Raw genomic sequence first — 20217 nt, forward strand, 5'->3', positions numbered from 1 at the left:
CATGAGTCATCAGTGGTGGAAGAAGTATTCAGATTTTTTACTTGAGTAAAAGTAGCAATACCACAGTGTAGAAATGTTTTCAAAACTTTACTCAAGTAAAAGTGCAAAAGTATCATCAAAATATACTGAAGTAGTAAAAGTAATGGCCCATTTCAGAATAATGACTTCTAATAGCTTCACTGACTCTTAATGAATGAGGGAATTTACTTTTACTTTGAAAAGCGGCGCAGCATTTGTACGTCACACGTTGGCGCGCTGTGAGTGTCCACCGTGATGTTTTTGTAAATGGACTGGTTGTTTTAAAATGTTGCCTTCCTCTTCACCTGCTGGTGGCTTGGGTTTATGAAAGAGCAACACGAAGCAGTAAAATGTGGATACTGACACCACTGCAGCCTGGAGGTAACTTCTTCAGGCGTGGCTGACATTTTAACGCGAGCTTAACACGCAGCTAGCTAGCAGGTTAAAGTTAACACAGCTAACTCGAGTTATCTGTGTCATTGAGTGCTTACTTTTAACGGTATGATGAAAACAATTAACGCTGAAGGTAAAAATGCGGCCATAGGCTGAACATAAAGGGTCTACAGCTTTGGTTAGCAGTTAGCGAACAGTCAGCGGAAATAAGATGTTTTTTGGTGGAGGTTGCGTGGGTGTGGTGAACTTTAACCATGTGATGATAACGTTACTGTAACATAGGTTTAGTTTAGTGTGCATGCAGAGATGCATGTGCAGTTTAATGTTGCCTAAATATGCCACTGGGTGATGGATGGTATAAGATTGGGCTGGGAGCAAATGTATATCTGCTGTCCCTTCACAAACAGTAAAAAACAAAGTCCGTTACTTTAATATATATATGTTTCTACATTGTTATTACACAGTGAGTTACACATAGTACTTGAACATGAATAAAATAGGCATTAGACATTGAAGCATGCATTAATCAGCAACTGTCATCAGAAATGATAATCAATTAATTGATGCGAGTGATTTCTTCAAAATTATCTGGTTCCAGCTTCTCCAGTGTGAGTATTTGGTGGTCTCTAGTTTTCTAAAATTGTAAACTGAATATCTTTGGGTTTTGGTCTGACAAAACAAGACATTTGAAGATTGAAGCATTTTTCACTATTAATCGCTCAATTGTGAAAATAATTGGCAGATTAATTGATGACGAGCCTTTAAAGCCCTGCTGATATTAGAATTTGACATATTGGTTTTATCTTGTATAATAACTCCTTAACCACCAGTAATGCTTTTTGTTTTTCTCATTCCCCAAAAGATGATATGCAAATGAGTGTAATATTTACTGTGCTGTGGAATATGTGGTCCTTTCCTGGTCATAAAGGTGGCATTACATTTTAAAGATACAATTTTGGTAATAGGGTACATGCTGCACTTATATAGCGCTTAAACTTGGCAAAGCATCATTCACCCATTCACACACACGCACACAGCCACACTGGCAGAGCTGCCATGCAAGGCACTGGCCAGACCATCAAGAGCTTGGTTTGAATGACCAAGAGTTTGCAGACCCACAGTTAGGTTGTCTGTCTGTGATTTTACATTAGAAGGTCCATAACTTGCTTCCCATCACCCACAGGTGAGACCCACTACCTCCTCTCAAGTAAAGAGTATGTGGTGGGGCGCAAGAACTGTGACATCCTCCTACCCAGCGACCAGTCCATCAGCAGGGCTCACGCTCACCTCACTGCTGCTGACCAGGTGAGAGGACGATGAGGGGATGATATGACCAAAGAATTGTCATACAAAATAAAGACTGACAGTACACATAATCTGCTGTGCTTTAACGATTTATTGAGCACATCATACTGTATGTACAGTATCATCCATGTTAGGGCTCTGTATGTTCATGATTATGCACAGTTAAATCAATAAATGTAAACATACAGAAGATTGCATGTCTGTGTAGCTGAAATTGATATCAATATTCAAAGAGAGGATCCTACATAACTATATTCACTTCTTCATTGTTGGTCCATATGCTCAGTATCTTCCAAACACTCATCATTTTTATGGCAGCTTCCATCTGAGCACAATAGCACATCATGGAGGCTGTCAAATGTACTCAGAAGTAACACAGAGATCTTGTGACAGCGACAGTCAGTGTTCACTTGGAACAATTTTGTATGCACTGTCTATCTAACTATCACCTAACACCACAAACAGTAACTTGTGTTTGGGAGCAAATATTATCACTTCCTTGTCTTTGAACAGGATCACATCCTGATGATGTAAAGAGTTTGGTATAATTTTCAGTGGTATAAATTAGTGATAAACAGACACAAAGTGAGATTTACAAAATACTTAATACTAATAAATATGTTATCACTTTGTATCACCGTGCAGATCTGTGCAATGCCCATTAGTTTACTTATATAAGTGTTACTGCGCGTATAGTTTGTTCACTAGATAGTCTCCTATTAGTGTGAATATTTTGTTTATTATTATTAGATTATCAAGGTATTAATTTGATCTCATCACCCAACCCTTCTAATAATGTATAAAGTAGATGAGTAATGTGATTTCATTTGGCAAATGTTTGCCTGTGTGATAGCACTTCTGCACAGCAGGTGGTGCTATTGCATCAGTCCAATAGTGGTCAATCCCAAGTCTAACACCACCCAGTTGTGTAAAATGGACTGCTTACAAGTACCCAGCCCGCTCGTAATATAGAACATAGCTTCTTACATACTGTAGAAAATCACATTGCAGACAAAGAACTTTCACTTTATTTTAATTTCTGTTCATTAAAAACCATGCTGCCTTTGCTGAGTAATAACATACAAATTAGTGTTATTAAGTGTTATTTTAACAAAAATTATGTTGTATGTATTAAGAAAGTAGATAAATGCTGTTACATGGTGTTGCTGTCCAGGGACTTAATTTGGGCACTTCTAGCAATTTATTATTATAATCTGTTAATACTCAAAAGAATCAGAATTTCAGGTCTTATTTTTAGTTCTCAGTGTCACCTGTAGATAAACATGTAGTCCTCTCCATTTGGTCTTACACTTTAATTTGTTCTTACAGTTTAATTGATTTTCTGAGCTAAGGAAACATTTCCATCTTAGGCTTACTTTAGAGGATGGGCTTCTTGAGACATGAATAATTGAAAGATGTAGAATGGTTTGTTTGACTGATGGACAATTTCATGAGTTGCTCTTATGAATTTTATTCCTAGACCCTGACTCTGAAAGACACCTCCAAGTATGGTACGTTTGTCAACAGCCAGCGCCTGACAGGGAACACACCAGTGAACCTGAATTCGGGCGACAACATTACTTTTGGGGTTTTTGACAGCAAATTCAGGTATGAAACTGAAGCAAGACCTGTTTAGTTATATTTTCTATCACAGAACCTGATTTTCTGTCTTTAACTGCACTCTGTACTTAAAATGCTCAATGTAACGCACAGTTAATATGATTTTCATTCATCTTAAACCTGTTTATGAATCTCCTTCATGGTCATTGCTTCATCTCAGTGTGGACCATCAGAAGCCAGTGGTGTGTTCGTCCTGTTTGGACAATGAAGGCAAGGCGTCACTCTCTCAGGCCCTGTTGGCTGTGGGTGGAAAGCTAGTCAACACCTGGACTCAGGACTGCACCCACCTGGCCATGCCCTCTGCTAAAGTCACCATCAAGGTCAGGACCGGACTTTGTATCCTCATTAGGACATGTGCCGTGTTCTGAATATGTGTTGATGTGCTCTCTGTTTTCCTTATTAGACTATTTCTGCCCTGCTGTGCTGTTGTCCCATCGTGAAGCCAGAGTTCTTCTCAGAGCTCAGCAAAGCTGCTCAGCAAAAGTTACCCCCTCCTAAAGCTGAGAGGTACAATACAGTCCATCATATATATACACACATTCACACTAAGGATGAACCAAACATCAGAGGCCTCACCGAACCAAACACTATATCATCTGTGCTGTTCATTGTTTTCAAGTTTCATCCCTGAGATCGATGAGCCCAGCTTGAGTAAAGAGGATGTTGACCTTGGAGCAATTCCAGTTCGCAAACAGCTTTTCGCTGGAAAGACCTTCATATTCCTCAGTGCCAAACATGTACGTCTCCTTCTTTCTTTGTGATAACCTGATATTGTTTTCATGCTCTGCAAACTGCTTGGTAACTAGTCTTAGAATAGCAGGATTTCGGTTATAGTTATAGGCTGTATAATTGCCCAATGCCCTGCTTGTTTTTCATTCATTAGCTGCAGAAACGATTGAGAGTCACCTGAGCTTCATGTTTATCAGCTGCACATCAGTTGCCAGGCAGTCGGCAGGCCGGAGGTCCTCTGAGAGTCTCACTGCTCCAGTGGAGAGCTGCAACTCTTATTTTCACTATAGATGAGATATTTTCAAGATTAATTACAAGTTTTATTGTAATATTTTTACATAGTGTCATCAGCAAGCAAAAAAAGGTATCCATTTAATATGAAGGAAAGCAGATAAGTCTTTGCCTTTTTAACTGTAACCTGCAAATCTGTGGTAAGTGCAGTTTATCAGCTGATGAATTATTTGATAATGATTAAAAAATGAATAATAATTTCAGCATTTCTCTGATGTGTCTTTACTTCATGCTTGCTGTTGTAGAACACCACAGCTATGGATCATATATGGATGAACATTTGAACCTCCAGATGAGGTCAGGTGCACCAGAGGGCACCGGCAGGTTACTGAGACAGCAAACTTATCTGTACTGTCTTGCTTGGCCTTGTTTACACAACAGTATGAAGTGAAGTCTGTTGTCTTATGGATGTTTGTAAACATCTCTTATGTAAGGTGACTTCCATATTAACGTTACCAACTTCAAGGGTTTTTTTTTTGGTTCATTATTTGACAAGAAGCTCTAAAATGTATATTTTATTTCCAGGAGAGGAAACTCTGCTAGCTGTAATGTGTTTTTGTCAGCTTCATGACCTAATCTTCAGCATCCCTGCTTTAAGAAGCCAGCTGAAATGTAAATTGTAGTTGACTGTTATCACATAATGAGGGAGTGTTTCTGCATTTTCTTAGCTTTAAGTTGCAACAGCACAGGGATATCTCCTGGAACAAATGCTTTTACAATAACTCAGATATTAATGGCTCACTTAAATGGTTAACATCGGAAGAGAGGGCCTTCAGCTTCAACTGGGACACAACAAAATGAGGGGAAATATCACAAGAATTTTATTGTCAGTAGATACACAAGCACTCCGCCTGTCTCTCTGATCTGCTGTACAGATAAACAGTCCTGGTTGTGTAATTTACTGCTCTTCTATGTTGTTTGCAGCTGAAGCGTCTGAGTGCAGCAGTGAGTTTTGGGGGTGGCAGGAGTCAGCTGCTGGAGGAGGGCTCTCTGCCCCAGCACCTGCTGGAGTCTCCACAGAGCTGTGTGGTCGATGCTACTGCAGGCAGCTTCCAAACTCTGCTGCCTTCCTCCACCACAGAGTGGGCAAACTCTGTGAAGAACATTGTTCAGAGGTTTGCACAAAAAGCACTGAACAGTGTGTTTTGGTAATTTACTTGTCAAGGTGATTTGTGGACACTTTAAAAGTCTCTCTCTGGCACTTCTTTTTTTTCCCACTGACACAGAAAAGGCCTTCGAATCATCCCAGAGTCTGAAATTGGTTTGGCTGCTATCTATGCTTCCTGTGACAAGTACTGCAATCCATCCAGTCTAATACCGGACTCAGGTGGGTGACCAGACACAAAAGCACTGATTTCTTTCTTTCTTTTTTCTTTTATATAATTTTTCTCTTGTGTTAACATTTTCTTTGATTTGTTTCCTCCTTTGTTTTTCGTTTTAGACTTGGTAACAAACGTGAAACCCAGAATTCCAAGTTCTTCGCTGTCACAGAACGTGGCGGTGGATGAGACTGTGTTGCCTGCAGCATCTCAGAACATCACAGCTTATGCAGTTAACACAGAGACATCACAAAAGTACCGACAAGCACTCACAGACACGCATCCATTATGTGTTAAAGGTGTCCAAACTTTGTCTTAGAAAGCCTGTCTGATGTGTGTAATTCTCCTTATTTATCAGGACAGAGCTTTGTGAAGTTACAGGGGTGACAGCTGTAGGGGAGACTCCTGAAAGGAAGCGAAACGCCAGCAAGCTCCGTGGATCCAAACCCGTAGCTCAGGAGACAGCCTCTCAGTGCGTCGTGGCTGATACAATGAGCTCATCGTTCAACACTGTAAAGAGCACAGACTCGCAGAGGAAGAAGCCGGAGTCCAAACTGACAGGTAGCTGCATGAAGGAATTCTCTGAGATATGCAGATACCAATCCAATATCAGTGCTCTGTTTCTTTTTCAATTTAAAGACAGGCACTGTTTCTAGAGCTCCTCCGTCATTGATCAACAATATTCTTTGGCTTTAGTACATTTTAAGTAAATAGTTCCAAAGGGTTTGTTAAGTGGTGCTTGTACAAATTATATAACTGCATTGATAAAAAAAACTATGTAATGTGGATCGGTCACGTCCGTCCCGTATAGATCCTTTTAAATTAGTTCAGACTATTGGATTGGTGCATCCCCATAGTGTATCTGGCTTCATTTCTTAGATTTGATTGTGTTTTAAACTTTTGTGGTGGTCTAGCAGTTACTGTAGCAACATGCACACAACACCTGAAATACTGTATGCTTATTCAGTAACTTCTATAGATAGATACAATGTGTTAATTAGTGAGCTTTAGAGGTGCTGGTAGGCGGATTTAGTTACCTTTGGACAGAGCCAGGCTACCTGTTTCCCCGTGTTTCCAGTCTTAATGCTAAGCTAAGCTAACCCATTGCAGGCACCGTGGACAGATATGAGAATGGCATCAATCTTCTCATTTAACTCTTAGCAATACTTCCAAAAATGCTAAACTATTCCTTGAATTCACTCATGATAGGAGCATCAGCTGAATGCCTGTAATGCTGTAACAAATCAGTCAATGTTTTTGCAGTTTCAGGTGCAGGCAGTAGTGGGATTAGGCCCCAGCCATCCCTTCCTACTAGCAATGGTGGCACAAAGACATTCCTACAGAGGCAATCTCCTTCTCAAGTTTCCCCACAGAAACAATCAACTCTGACCAGTTTCTTTCAACCAGTCAACAAGAAAAGGTAAACATCTGCTCCTTAAGCAGGTCAAAGTCACACTTATCAGTGTGTTGGTAGTAATATAGTGCACTAACTGTACAACTGCTACTCATTGACAATAAACATATCTTTGACTGGCAAAATAAGATCCTGGGGATCCTGAACATTCATCTAGAAGATGGATGATAATGTTTACTCTGATGGCTCATCTAATATTCAAGTTTCCAGTCTCAGCAAATTGATTTTCATGTCATAGAAAGCAATTGTACTAATGTACCTATTAGCTGGAGGCATGTGCTAGGAACATTTGTTATACAATATCATTTCTTTTTACTGAATAAGATGACCACTCCTCTGATTTAGCATTGCACTCCTATAACATTGTCTTGCTTTTAATCGAAGCAGAGTCTTTTTTATTCTACACAACTGCAGCTGGCTGAAAGTCTATTCTTACTCTTTGTTTCATTCTGTCTTCAAGGCCTTTGGAGGATGAACTCTTCGCTATTATGTCCGAGCCAAAACGGCCTGTACTGGAATCCTCCATCAGCATACAGGCACCAGACACCTCAGTCATGTCTAAAGCAACATACTCTCGTTCAGACAGAGTCCCTGCAGCAACATCCCAGACAGATCCACTGGGGTCAGCAGCTGATCTTTTTGTAGGACGGTCAGAGGCTCAGTCAGACAGGGTCTCCCGCTCTGTCCAGGAGGAGCCACGGAGTAGAAAGAGGAAGGAGATGGATGCAGAGATACAGTTGGCTGAACTGGAGTCTATTATGTCTGAGGATATGGACTGCTTTGATGAGCAGCCCTCAGATAATCAAGGCCAGCAAGCACAGCTGATAATGCACAGCTCAACTGAAAAGAAACAAGGTTTAAATACTGTGGAGGCGTCAAGCAAGAGGCAGCGCGTCCATCTAGAAGAAAATGTAACCAACAAAAGGCCACAGGTGGGCCTGAAGGAAGAGTCCCATAAGAAACACAGCCAAAAATCTGAACAGCACATTGTCTCCATCAAGACAGAGCAGGTCGATCCTTTAGAATACAGAACAACTGATCACGAGTCCAGAAGACCTCCAGAAGTGTCTGCCAGTACAAGTAAAAACATTGAGCCTTTTGAAGATGACGAGGTGTCTTTCATTGAGGTGAGTTTGTCAGTGATTTAGAGAAAAGAAATTAAAACTTAAACTGTCTGTCTGGCTTCACATCTCAGTTTTGTATTCAATTACCACACATTTTTCACCCCTTTTATTCCTGTAGGATTTAGAGCTTCTTAAAGGAGATATTTGCCAGCCTAAAGGAGAGACCAACACCCCTCTGAAACCCGCTACAATCAAACAGGAGGTCCAGGTAAGTACTGTGAAAAAGCTCTTACTGTTACAGTTTTGTCTCCCTTTGAATAAGCCCCATTTTCTAGCTGTACCTTGATGCTTTATTTCCTATATATATATATTTATTTATTTATTTATTTGTCAAAATTGGCCTTTCCAGTTTTCAGTGACTCTAAAGCGCGGGACAGATATTGACAGATATAAGCATTGGACGCATCAAAGTCTGTAAAGGCACCTACAGTTTCCTGCGGCTGCTAGCCAACAGTGTTTGTTAAATGTTACATCAAAACTGTTTGATGTGACTCCAGCATCACGTCAGTTCAATCTCAGAGCATCAACTCAACAAATTTCAGTGTTTACTGGCAGAGTAGCTAGCCAATGTATCTATTGTGCTGTGTTGACACTTAAAATCTCTCATGTGCAGTGTAAACTAGTTTAACTCCGGTGACGTTTCCTGTCTGTCCAACACATAAGAGACCAGTCTAACTTGATTAACAATGATGGTGGTTGGAGCGGGCCGAGGGTTTCAGATTAAACTGTCTATCAAGCCAGCAGGGCCAGCCACTGTAATTTAGCCTAAGCAGATACAATGTAAATGTAAGGCCGGGGTGAGTGTAGGATTTAAAGGCAGCTTAAAGGTACATTAGGTCAGAGCTACGAGAGCATGGTGTCGCCTGTCAGAGCGCCCAGTAGATTCATGACGGCACAGACTGATAATCACTGCAGGGCCTAATTATTACTGACACTTTTTACTGTGTAGTGATAATTGACTGCCTGACAGATAAATTGTTGGGCTGATATTATCAGCCAATGTTAGCTTATCACAGATATTTTGTATCAGCATATAAACAGTATATATCAGCCAATAAGTAAGAAGAAATTACTGTACAGATATGTTAGAGATATTTAGAGCATCACAGACAAGTTTATTTTTCAACAGTACATACAGTATATTGGTGACAGCTGATGTATTGTTATCACATTTTTTGTTGGATCAAGACTACTGTGAGCAAACTGTTGACACAAGATTGGAAACCATTCAGGATTCACACAAGATACTGTACACCATGTTATTGTTGTTTGAGCTGTGTTTTTTTGATATTCCAACTCTATGATAGAAAGAGTATTAACTGTCCATCAAACAAAAGTTGACTTTTTAGTGTGCTGTTTTGCAGGAGTCAAAGATTGATGAAGACCTTCCTAAAAAGCTGGTGTTAGTGGAGTTCAGATCTCTTACCGTGACTGCAGCACCCAAAACCAAACCACAGAGGACGCAGGACATCAGTTACGCAAAGAACTTCAAATGTTTCCGCAAGGTCAGACTACAATGCATCTTACACAACAGAAACAACAGTAGAGCCTAGTTATAAATAAACATTTAAAATGACCTAATTCCCCTCCAAGCACACTAGTGAGTGATTACTACTTTTTCTTTTTGAAGATTATATTTTTGGCTTTAATTGATGGTGACAGATGAGTGAGACAGGAAAGGTGGGAGATAGAGGGTTGACATGTAACAAAGGGCCCAGGCCTTTGTATATGGGACGCCAGCTCTACTAGGTGAGCTATGAGGGTGGCCCGAGTGATTACTTTTCTTCATAAAAGTTCCATTATTTGTGAGACACATGTCCAAATATTTAGTAAGTTGAAGAGTTGATCACATATGCCAAGATGAAAACATTGTCTCCTGTACAACCAACTTTCAACCCCACCACAAAGCACAAAACAATATTTCCAACAATGTTTGCCTCATGCACAGAATTTTTTTTTTCTTTGTGTGCATGTGACAGATCTGCGTGCCAGGCGCAGGCGGCTCACTCCACGTCATTGGAGGGTCTGATCTGCTGGTTCACAACAGGGGCAAGAACTCTGATCTGGATGAATGGCTGAAAGATGCAGCTGAGGTACTATTGTCACTCTGTCCCTGTTATCTGTCTGTGATCTGTCTCAGCCTTGTATTCATGATTTGAGCCTGTGTTTGTTTCAGGAGGAGCGTCACAGCAGACGGGACGAGAGTATAGGAGATGATCTCTTTAGGTGAGAAACTGGAGCTCTGTTTCTGGAAGATGTGTAGTAAACTTGTTACCCCCTTCACAGCTTCCTAAAAGTCCTTGTAAGGTTTCTTGTATGGCAGTCACATGTCTGTTAGGTGCATAGATTGAGTTGTGTTTACCCAAACCAGTCATTAGGTAGACATGTGCCCAAAATGTTGGATCCGATCTGAAACTCGTGGAAAACCTCCTCAAACCCATAATTTGATCCGCTCCAAAATGCAGTCGACCTGAAAAGATCCTTTAGGAGAAATAACACCAACACGGCAGCAGCATGATGTCCTACAAGTTAACAAGCAGCCACAGTCGAAAAGCAGCGAAATAATGATATTGTCCAAAGAAAGGATGCAAAATCTGTCAAGTAATTCCAAAAATATTTAGTTTATTGTTTATATACTTAAAAAAACTAATTTATAGAAATAATTGAAAGTCCTATTTCCACCTCCTACACCTACAATACAATATTCTTAAGCCAAAGACACAGAGTAATAATTTTGTCATTGGACTTTTGTGTTATGTCTAAAATAATATAACAAAACAATACTGTGGATTAAACTGAGAAACTATCTACAGATAATGTATTGTATGTTATTTTGTCCCCCAGGTATGAATACTCCTTTTGTCAGTAGCATCCTTTCTGATTTAGACTTCAGTTCATGGGAGGCTAGAAAGAGCTAAATTACTTTCCCCCGTTAACTGTTGAATGTGTTCGTATTCGAGTTGAAGTGAAATTGAAAATTATTTATCCAAATTGAAATTTCGATAAATAATAGCCTTAATTTACACTGTGTCTCTTGTACAGGACTTGCTTGGTCCCTCACTTGGTATAAAAGCGAGTCAAGGTGGTAAAAACACAAAGATTCTGTCTGTACAGCCTCAGTCATTATAATCAGGTGCAGACAACATAATTAACTGAGAATTATGGATGTGGGGCCACTGTAGCTTCGGTTTAACCAATCGGAACGTAGTAGTTATTTCGTCACAGTGGTTGCCAGGGTAACAGAGGTGATGTAAGCTGGCGCTGCTGCTGCTGCCGTCGCTGCCGTGTTTTCTTTGACTAAGCAGAAAAGAGACAGTCTGAGATTGATTTTGTGTGTGTGTGTGTGTGTGTGTGTGTGTGTGTGTGTGTGTGTGTGTGTGTGTGTGTGTGTCAAGGCTGAGCTGTTTGATCACTGAGTCATGCTCAGTCAGTCATGCGTAGCCGGGGAACAGACTCTGCTGCTAAGAAAACAATCCGGTATTTTTTTGGTAGGTCTAAACGAAGTTTCCAGACGTGGTTTATAGGAAGCCTGTTTGCTTTAAGCTGTTCAAACACTGTCCGTGTTTTACAGCGCTTCATTTGGGCTGTTTTTATTGTTTGTTCAAAATGCCTCTAAGGACATTGAGGAATGATCCATGAGGAATGTTAAAAGCCCATCCTGACATGGGCAGACCCATGAGATAAAATCTTTTGTGTGTGTGTCTTTAGGTACAACCCCTCCAAACTAACCAAGAGAAGATGAAATGCCTTTATTTTGACGTCCGATGGAGGGAATTCATTTCAGAGGCACAGGAAGTAACTCCAGAAACGACTCCAGAAATAGTTTGCTATAACTATACTATAATGTAGATTAATACAATGCAGAGTTAACTGCTTCATAACTGCTAAAATGATCAGAAATGTTTATCAATGTTTTGTTTTGCTGATCTTTCTGTTCGATCTACAATTGTTTTCATCCTCTCCACTAATTAAGCCACTGACAGAAAGCAATGTAATGTAATATAAAGACAGTCTCATGTTCGGAGATTTTTCTCAAAGTTTTTATTCGTCAATAATAAAAAAATGCAGCATACAAAACATTAAAAAGTCTTCAATTGTACAAGAGAGCATTGAAACTCTACATGCTGAAAGCAGCTATTCCTGTGTTTTGAAGTTAAGACCAAATGTGTTCCCTGGTTTCAGCTGAACTTCAAACTTAAGAGGGATTCAAGTTGCCATTTCTTAAACGATCTCTGATGAGCTAACCCTACAGGCACTTTTACTGATGTCAAACTGTTCAGAGAAGTAGTCGTCATGCCAAAACATCAATGGGTCTTTCTGTGCAGATGGAACCTCACCTGTGCCTTCACATTCAGGGCAAGTGCCACGTATGAGTTGAGACTTGACGGCATTCAGCATGAGTTGTGCAGTAATAAAAGTTTTTTTCATGGGCAGCAGAGTGCCAAAAAGGAAGAAGGAGACTTTAAACACAGTTCTTTTCTCTATTGCAATCGGATTCTTTTTCTTATTACTTTGTGATAAAAGCAAATTTTCTACTATTACTACTACTCGCGAGTTGCCTTCTAAACTCCATACAAATCTGTACTAAAATGTAAAGTACATGGATGGACACACAGTAAACCTGTCTGTGCTTTTATGAAGCAAGCAGATTGCGCTCTGAGTCGACAGCAGTGGACACTTGTGTCCGACCTGGATGTAACAGGATCATATTCTTATCTTTAAGTAAATTCAAAACAAAGAAAGAGTTATCTCCACTCTAGAGTAACCCGGTCTCCTCTGCAGTCCTTAAATGGATTAAAACTCTTCCCAGGTCTGTCCTCATAGCACTTTTCTGTCTTCTGCGCACAGCAGCTGCTGCTAGGCAATGCTTCATGCCTGCATGCATATATTTAATATTTATATCAAAACAATACTCAGAAGTCAGTGAAAAAAGCATCAAGGAATAATTCAGCTGAAATTCAGTATTTAACACAAGTAACAACATTTTCACTAGTTAACTGTTATATAATTACCAAAACTTATACAGCAATGTTTTAAACTACTTTGTTAGAGGAAAAAATAAAATGACTACAGTAACGTGTTACTTAGTAATGCATTACCCCCAACGCTGACTCTGACTACCATATTGTATTGAAGGGGGCAGAAGAGAAAAAAGTGTCACATCACAATAAACAAACCATGAGCTGTGCGTGAGCGGCACACAGAAAAATGATGCATATGGCATCACACTCCTACAGACAGTGTTTCAATGACAGGAAAATATAGCAGAAATGAAGAATAGATTGCTACTTTCACTGCTCACAACCTGTCTAAACTGTTATTTTGCGTTTAACAAAACAATATTGGCTCTGAAGCTGTATTAAAAAATGGAAGAATAATCTTATATATACACACATCTAGAGTTTGGCAATATGAAAAAATAACAACAAAAACATTAAATTTGCTTCAGTGTATCGCAGAAATAGTTGTGGGAGAAGTCTGACTTGGTAATTGGTGTGTAGTGTTGAGTAAACAAAGTTGTGTGCCATGTTTGACATTTTTAAGAGAAACCTTTAATATGACTACAGTGATGGACAATAAGTAATTGACATATTGCCCAGTCATGCACACAAGCTGATGGAGATTAGACGTTAGCCTTCATAAGGATAGCCACAACATGTTAAAAACATGGTATAATGTAATTATAGAAATATGAAGAGGATGCCAAGATTTGGTTTGCTAAAAATATAAAAATAAATTATTTGGATGGTATGATTGTAAAAATGGGTATTCTGTGTGCGTGCTTTCTTGTTTTGGCTTTTTCAAAGCCCCTTCTCTCCATGTGTATCTATGTGTGTCTAGATAAATGGATTATGAAGGCAAGAATTGTTAGTTAAAGGATCATACTGGTATTTCTTATTTTATTTTCTACAAATCAACTTTTACCTCTCAGTGAACACCATGCCCATCTTTATTTTGTCTAAATGTATTATTTTGGAATAGCACAGTTTAAAGCATGGGTTAATTTGATGAGAAGTTTCCATGTCTCAGAATTTAAAGTTAGCTGTCAAATGGCAGAAGCATTCACAATATTTCTGGAAAATCAAACCCAGAAAAAAAAAAAAACAATAAGAAAACATCAATGGGAAAAGGATGACGTGCACTAAGTCTCTTGTGCTATGAAATTTGCTGTTCTGAATGTAAATCTAAACAAAAGTATTAAGATTTTCACTGTCAACTGTAATAAAAAAAGAACGGAAGTGTCAAACACCAGAATGATCCTTTCATGACCAGATCTTTTGCCAGGATGCTTGAATCCAAACAGTAAAATTAGCAATTGTTGCCCAAGTATACATTCAGATCTGTAAGTGAAATTATTTGCATAGAAAGCCTTTCAGTAGTACTATAACCAAAGAAACAGGTCAGATTTTTTAGACTTTTCTAACTGTTTTAGGTATATGGCTCCAACTACCTACAATAGCAGCTAAACAAATAATCCTCTGAAGTAAAAAACAAAAGCAAATAAATGGTAGGCTCAGAATAATCAGGAACATTAAGATTGCTTGTCCATGAACTTGTGTGCGTCCACTATTGCAAATACTCACCACTCAAGGTTGTATTACTTAGAGTTCAGATGATCGTAACTTTGTAAGTGGGACCACAGATTGCTCTGCGAGGGTCCATCACTTTCATAACTATAGCTATAAGTTGCATGGAGAATGAGCGTAGTGGCCTCTACTTTTGAGCACTCCCTCTCCTAAAGGCTAAAATAAGTACTTAAACGTGTGATACGAAAGCAAGTTAAGAGTTGTTAGTAAATAGATTGAAGGACACATGGTGAACGAATAAATAACCCTGATGAAAGTAAGGTCCCATTTAGTTGTGAGGTTACAGATTGACTAGAAAACATTGGCACATGGTAGCTTGGACTTCTGGGGACTTCTTATGAAGTCAGACAAGACTCTTGAAAGCTGTCCATTGTTTCTTTAGAAACTAATTAGTTAATTACATCCATTGTCTTTTTGGTCTCAGAAAGTTGTAAAAATGCCTTAGCTTTGATGAGAAAACACTGCATTAATGATTAAAACATATTAAAACTCTTGTTTTCCCCTTCACCTTTTACATCAGTTGGCAAGAGTGCTTGAAATCTGTGCCCTACGACCAACGTGTACTGCTCTTTTCTCCATCATGTTTTCAAATGAAGTTATTCCCTCCATTGCTGATGAGCTTCCCCTTCTTCTTGAGTCTCTTCAGCAGACAGGAGGTGATGCCTAAGGCGCCACCCTTCAAAAAGCGAACAAAGTTGTCTCCCACCAGTGGGCCCATGGCAAACAGACCTGGCTCCTTGGTACACTCAAAAGTGTAGGGGTGGATGTCAATGGGGTTCTGCTTGCAGGAGATGGGTTTCGTTGGATCCTGAGCCAGGTACTGGCCTTGCCCCTTCAAGAAAAACAAGTTTGGGTTGGTCCCGATCAGCACCAGGGCCATGGAGATCTTGAATGCCTTGAGGGAGTTGTTCCCCTGCAGCAAACACTTCATGTCAGACTGGAAGGACACCACACAGTGTTCAGGGAAACTGGTGTAGTCAGGAAACAGGCTGACACTGGCATTACCAGCCATGTTACCTGCAGCGAGTTGGGGCTTTGGGCACATCTTGGCACATACTGAAGAGGCAATACTAACTGCCTGGGGTCTGTTTGAAGCAGAGGAGGGAGCCACATCTGTGTAGGTCTGAGAGCACATCATGTTGTAGACTTTGTGGTACTCTGGGTACAAGGTCTTGGGCAGCTGTTTGAAGATGAGGTCTGGGTCGTCTACACTCTTACGAAAGACATGCAGCACCCTAATGTTGCTGTTACAAGCGCATAGAACTGCATCTGCGGCGCTTAAACCAGCACCTACAATTAAAACCGGATCAGAGTTCATATCCAGTTTTCTCCGGCTTATGGCCAAACCCAGGTCTGAGATGCTGTGGAATACAAATGGAAGGTCCTCCCCCTCTACATTTAACCGAACCGGCGAATCGGACGCACCGGTGGCCAGAACTACATTCTCAGCAAACACAGAGAAGGGGACATGAGTGTCGTTCTGCACCTGCTGGTATCCCCTCACTTCCCAGAGAGCCCCCCCTCCTCCATTGTTTAGACACTCATCTCCATTTCCCTCAAAGCTTTCATTCCCACCATCTCCCAGCCCTCTATCTCCTTGATCATTGTGCCCATTTTCCAGATCTTCCCCCTTGTGCCCTCGGCAGAGTTTCTGTACAGAGGTCACGTAGGTGTTGTCAATAAAGGTCTTTTGGAGGCCCTTTAGCTTCACATAGTTACGGTAATAGGATGAGATCTCCTCTGGGGTGGCTCTGTCACTGGTTACATCCCTAGAGAGAAGAGAGAGAGACAATGAGGAACGAGAGGTTGCACAGCATCAAACTGAGGCTTGAGCCATGTATTTGCTGTCCTCTCTTGTTACCTGCGTTTCCCATTGGTCAAGTCTCTGTAGTTAACCCCAGGAAGCTCCATCCAGATGCCAAGACTAATAGTCAGCATGGAGCCTTCCATCGCCTGAGGAAAGAAGAGAAGGGTAGAGGAAGCTGCAGTGTCAGAGACGGACAAAATAATGTGGATCCTTACAAGCGTGTGGCAGACTAAACCTTGTAACTTACATGCCAAGCACCTCCTGGTGTTGCCCTCCCCAGCACCAGATGTGGGATGTGTTGCTGCTTGTCCCTCCTCCACTGAAGAACAGGGGGGAACTCGTAGCCAAAGTCAGCATTGGGGTGCAGTAGTGTGTCAAAGAGCACAGCCACGGGGTTCCTTGACCTCCCCTCGAGACCTTCACTCAAATATTCCAGATCCTGCAATAAAAGTCCCTATCATGACACACCTGAGTGACTGATCATGTCTACATTTGAAAGGAATTCGTAGGTGTTTTTACCTGTTCAGTGATGGGTAGGTGCTTGGTCTCCTGTAGTTTCCTGTAGAGTATCGGGTTTGGGTGGACAGTTGACGTATCTAGGTAGGGCTTGTATCCACTCAGTAGGTATGACAGACAAATACCTGATGGTCCGTTGCCTAAAAAAAGTCCCAGATTTGGGAAGTGGTGGATTAGCATCACAAAGGAGCACATGACAAAACATGATACAAATTAGATGGAGAAAGGTGCATTCAAGGTTTTATAAATGTGTGCAGGATTAGGGCCAAATTTGAGTAACAATGTGAAACTTTAATAGGTCAGGAGGTTAAGGGCAAAACGTTTACCTATGATGACCACAGGGACAGTGGGTGGGTGCTCTTGTGGCTGAGTGGTCTCTTCCAGAAGAGGCATGGCTGCAGCCTGGGCCAGAGCCGGCACTGAGGAGAAATGACAGAAATGTGAAGAAAGTTCCAGAGATTTCTAAAGCTGTCCATTTGATATTCAAGTAAACACAGAGGCCCATTTGTGCTTTGTCCCCCCTCGCTGCTTCCATGTCAGATTATTTGAACAGGTTCAAACCGGCTTGCTGTCTTTTGTGTCTGCCAATGTTGTTGTTGTCTCATGTTAGCTTAGATCCTGTCTCCATCTACCATCATCAGCTGACTCACACACTGAACGGGGAAAAAACCTTTATTCATCCTGTTATTGTGCTCCCACACACAGCCATGACCCTCCCTGTCTGTCTGGGGCTTCACACACGTGGAAACACCCCGCCACAACAGAACGTGACCCCAGCTTTTCTCTTTGCCGTCCCGCCAACGTCCACACACCCCCTGTCCTATCAAACATGGCCCGCGGCGAGGCTAGCCTCTGTTAACCCCGGTGCCGCTTCCCAAACAAAAGGGAGTTCTAATCAGATTTATGTAGGCTTGGGTCTGTTGTGAAACGTTGCCGTTGAGCATGTGTAGTGTGTGTTTGTGTGTTACGCGACAGTGCCATTGTGTGCCCGACGGGCAGCAAATCCCCCCTGATCACTCCTCCGAGTGGGCCCTAATCCCACTGGGCCTGTTTATGTCTTTACCGCCCCTTTCAACAGCAGCAGGGTGAGAATGTGGTCCTGGCATGCTGACAGACCAAACCATCAGAGCTCCTCCTCCTCACATACCCCCCAGCCAGCCAGCCAGCCAGCCAGCCGCCACCACCCAAACACACACACACTCACAGACAATCCCGCCAAAACATTACCCACCAGCCACAGCAAACAGTGCCCACTTGCCCCAGTTTCATACCAACCAAAACACTGCCCACACTGCCTTTGTCTTACATCCCAAAACTCTTGCTCCCTTCCCTTAAAACTCTGATGTCTACCTGCTGCCAATATAGTCCCCCTATACTCACATGCACCCCTCTATCCCCCCCTTCCTCCCTCCCCTTGTCTGACCTGTGTCTGTAGGCCAACTAGTTGTCTTTGGTCGTCGGCTTGTTTACCCTCTTCACTGAAAGCACTGGGATTCCACACATTGCCTGCCCTGTCGTGTCCCCAGTTGGCAAGCTGATACTGGTATTTCCATGCCACTGGTCAATTTTACAAACCCCACAATGTGTACAGTCATAAGTTGTTTGGGGGTTTTTTTGCTAGAACTTTCACTTTGCACACCCATAGCTCAGTGCGTACCAAAATGAGCCCCGTACTCTACGTGGACTTCAGGGGATCCCATCTAATTCACAATCATTTATTTTAATGTAAGATTATAGTGTCGTTTGTCAACTTTTTTCCACCAATAAAATAAAGAACAGGTCAAAATAACAAAAGTCTCCACATGGTTGACAAACAGAAGTATGTTGCTCAGTAAGGGAGTTCATTCTAGATCTTGGGAACAGTATTTATGACAAAACAGTCTCAGTTTAAAGGTCCAAATAATAGCTTTTTGTTTAAGCTTTCTACTGCATTTTAATCAGCAAAAAAAAACAGATTATTTAATCACGCCGCAGTATGTAGTGTCTGTTTTGGGTGGTTAGGTTGTTATTCAGTCCCCTGAACATGCAAATATAGTCTTCCAGCTCTGTCAGCCTGAGTAGGATTATTATTCAGTACATCAGTTGTTGTTGCATCATTTGCTGTTTACTGATTGTGATTTCACAATACAATTTTCTATTTTTGTGATTACGGCAACAAATGCCAGAGTAAATAATGAGCATAAGTCTGTGTGCTTTATTTACTGTATCTTTGACATTTAATTAAAATCCATTCAATACCAAAGTAAAGAGTTACAGTGCAGATTTCAGGGGAACAACAATACACCAATAGCTAAAAATGTGATAATAATAGAAATATTGACTTCATTGTTGTTGTTAGTTGACTTCATTTTGTGATGTGTTGTACTGTCTTCCTGCCCTTTCAGGCGCCCACATGTTTTGCAGCATGTGTGGAGAGGACGGACCATACTTTTCTAGAACATAGTGTGCTGAGAGCTATTTAAGGGAAACAAATTAAACTTAATGTTAAATGCTCAGTGGGCCAATATAAAGACAAAATGTACTTTTTTATAACCATCAACCTTTTTGTCGTTAATCTGGAAACCATGCTTGGAAATGTTAATGCGTTTCAATCAGGAATCCTCTTTTTTTGTCTGACTTGGTACAGGCTCTGTTTGACAGGTGCGTTTGGTTTTCACAGGCCTACAACTGCAGCCTGGAGGTCAGTTACAAAATTAGGTTAACTTTAACCAAGAAATATATATATATATATGTGTGTGTGTGTGTGTGTGGATGTTGCTGCAGCACAAGCTACTGGAGGGACTGAAGGATGATGTAGCAGTTTGCTCTCATCCTCCAGAGCCTCAAACCTCCCACTACACTCCTGACTCCTGAGCAGTCCTTACAGCCTACAGTAAAGGCACAAGGAGCATGCGACAGCGCCTATGTCACCACGATTGCATAATTTAGGTCAAACACACACTCACGGGCATCCGCAACACTCGGCCAAGAACAGCATCTCTTACCGCGTTGTGATGTATCTCTCTATCTCCCAGTCGCGTCCTGTTATCACGACCCAAGGCAGCGTTTCTAACCGTATAAATAGGCAGACACCGGTGGGAGGACCTATCCAACT

General features: G+C 41.2%; 2 protein-coding genes across 2 annotated transcripts; one reads left to right on the plus strand and one right to left on the minus strand.

Moving 5' to 3' along the window:
- Positions 1 to 306: 306 nt before the first annotated feature.
- Positions 307 to 12593, plus strand: nbn (nibrin). The gene is made up of 17 exons (XM_070912083.1): positions 307 to 399; positions 1595 to 1716; positions 3197 to 3324; positions 3497 to 3656; positions 3740 to 3843; positions 3956 to 4073; positions 5281 to 5471; positions 5583 to 5683; positions 5798 to 5930; positions 6034 to 6236; positions 6939 to 7095; positions 7550 to 8216; positions 8332 to 8421; positions 9578 to 9718; positions 10193 to 10306; positions 10390 to 10439; positions 11922 to 12593. The coding sequence occupies exons 1-17, from the start codon at positions 369 to 371 to the stop codon at positions 11953 to 11955; spliced, it is 2544 nt and encodes an 847-aa protein (XP_070768184.1). The 5' UTR covers positions 307 to 368; the 3' UTR covers positions 11956 to 12593.
- Positions 12594 to 15386: 2793 nt separating this feature from the next.
- On the minus strand, positions 15387 to 17537 carry osgin2 (oxidative stress induced growth inhibitor family member 2). Its single transcript, XM_070912464.1, has 5 exons — positions 17450 to 17537; positions 17127 to 17263; positions 16855 to 17046; positions 16662 to 16753; positions 15387 to 16569 (listed from the first exon to the last, which is right to left on the minus strand). Exons 1-5 carry the CDS (start codon positions 17514 to 17516, stop codon positions 15387 to 15389), a joined length of 1671 nt encoding a protein of 556 aa, XP_070768565.1. The 5' UTR covers positions 17517 to 17537.
- Positions 17538 to 20217: the final 2680 nt, after the last annotated feature.

This window comes from Enoplosus armatus, chromosome 9 (genome assembly GCF_043641665.1).
Source record: "Enoplosus armatus isolate fEnoArm2 chromosome 9, fEnoArm2.hap1, whole genome shotgun sequence".
In the NCBI taxonomy this organism is placed as follows: Eukaryota; Metazoa; Chordata; class Actinopteri; order Centrarchiformes; family Enoplosidae; genus Enoplosus; species Enoplosus armatus.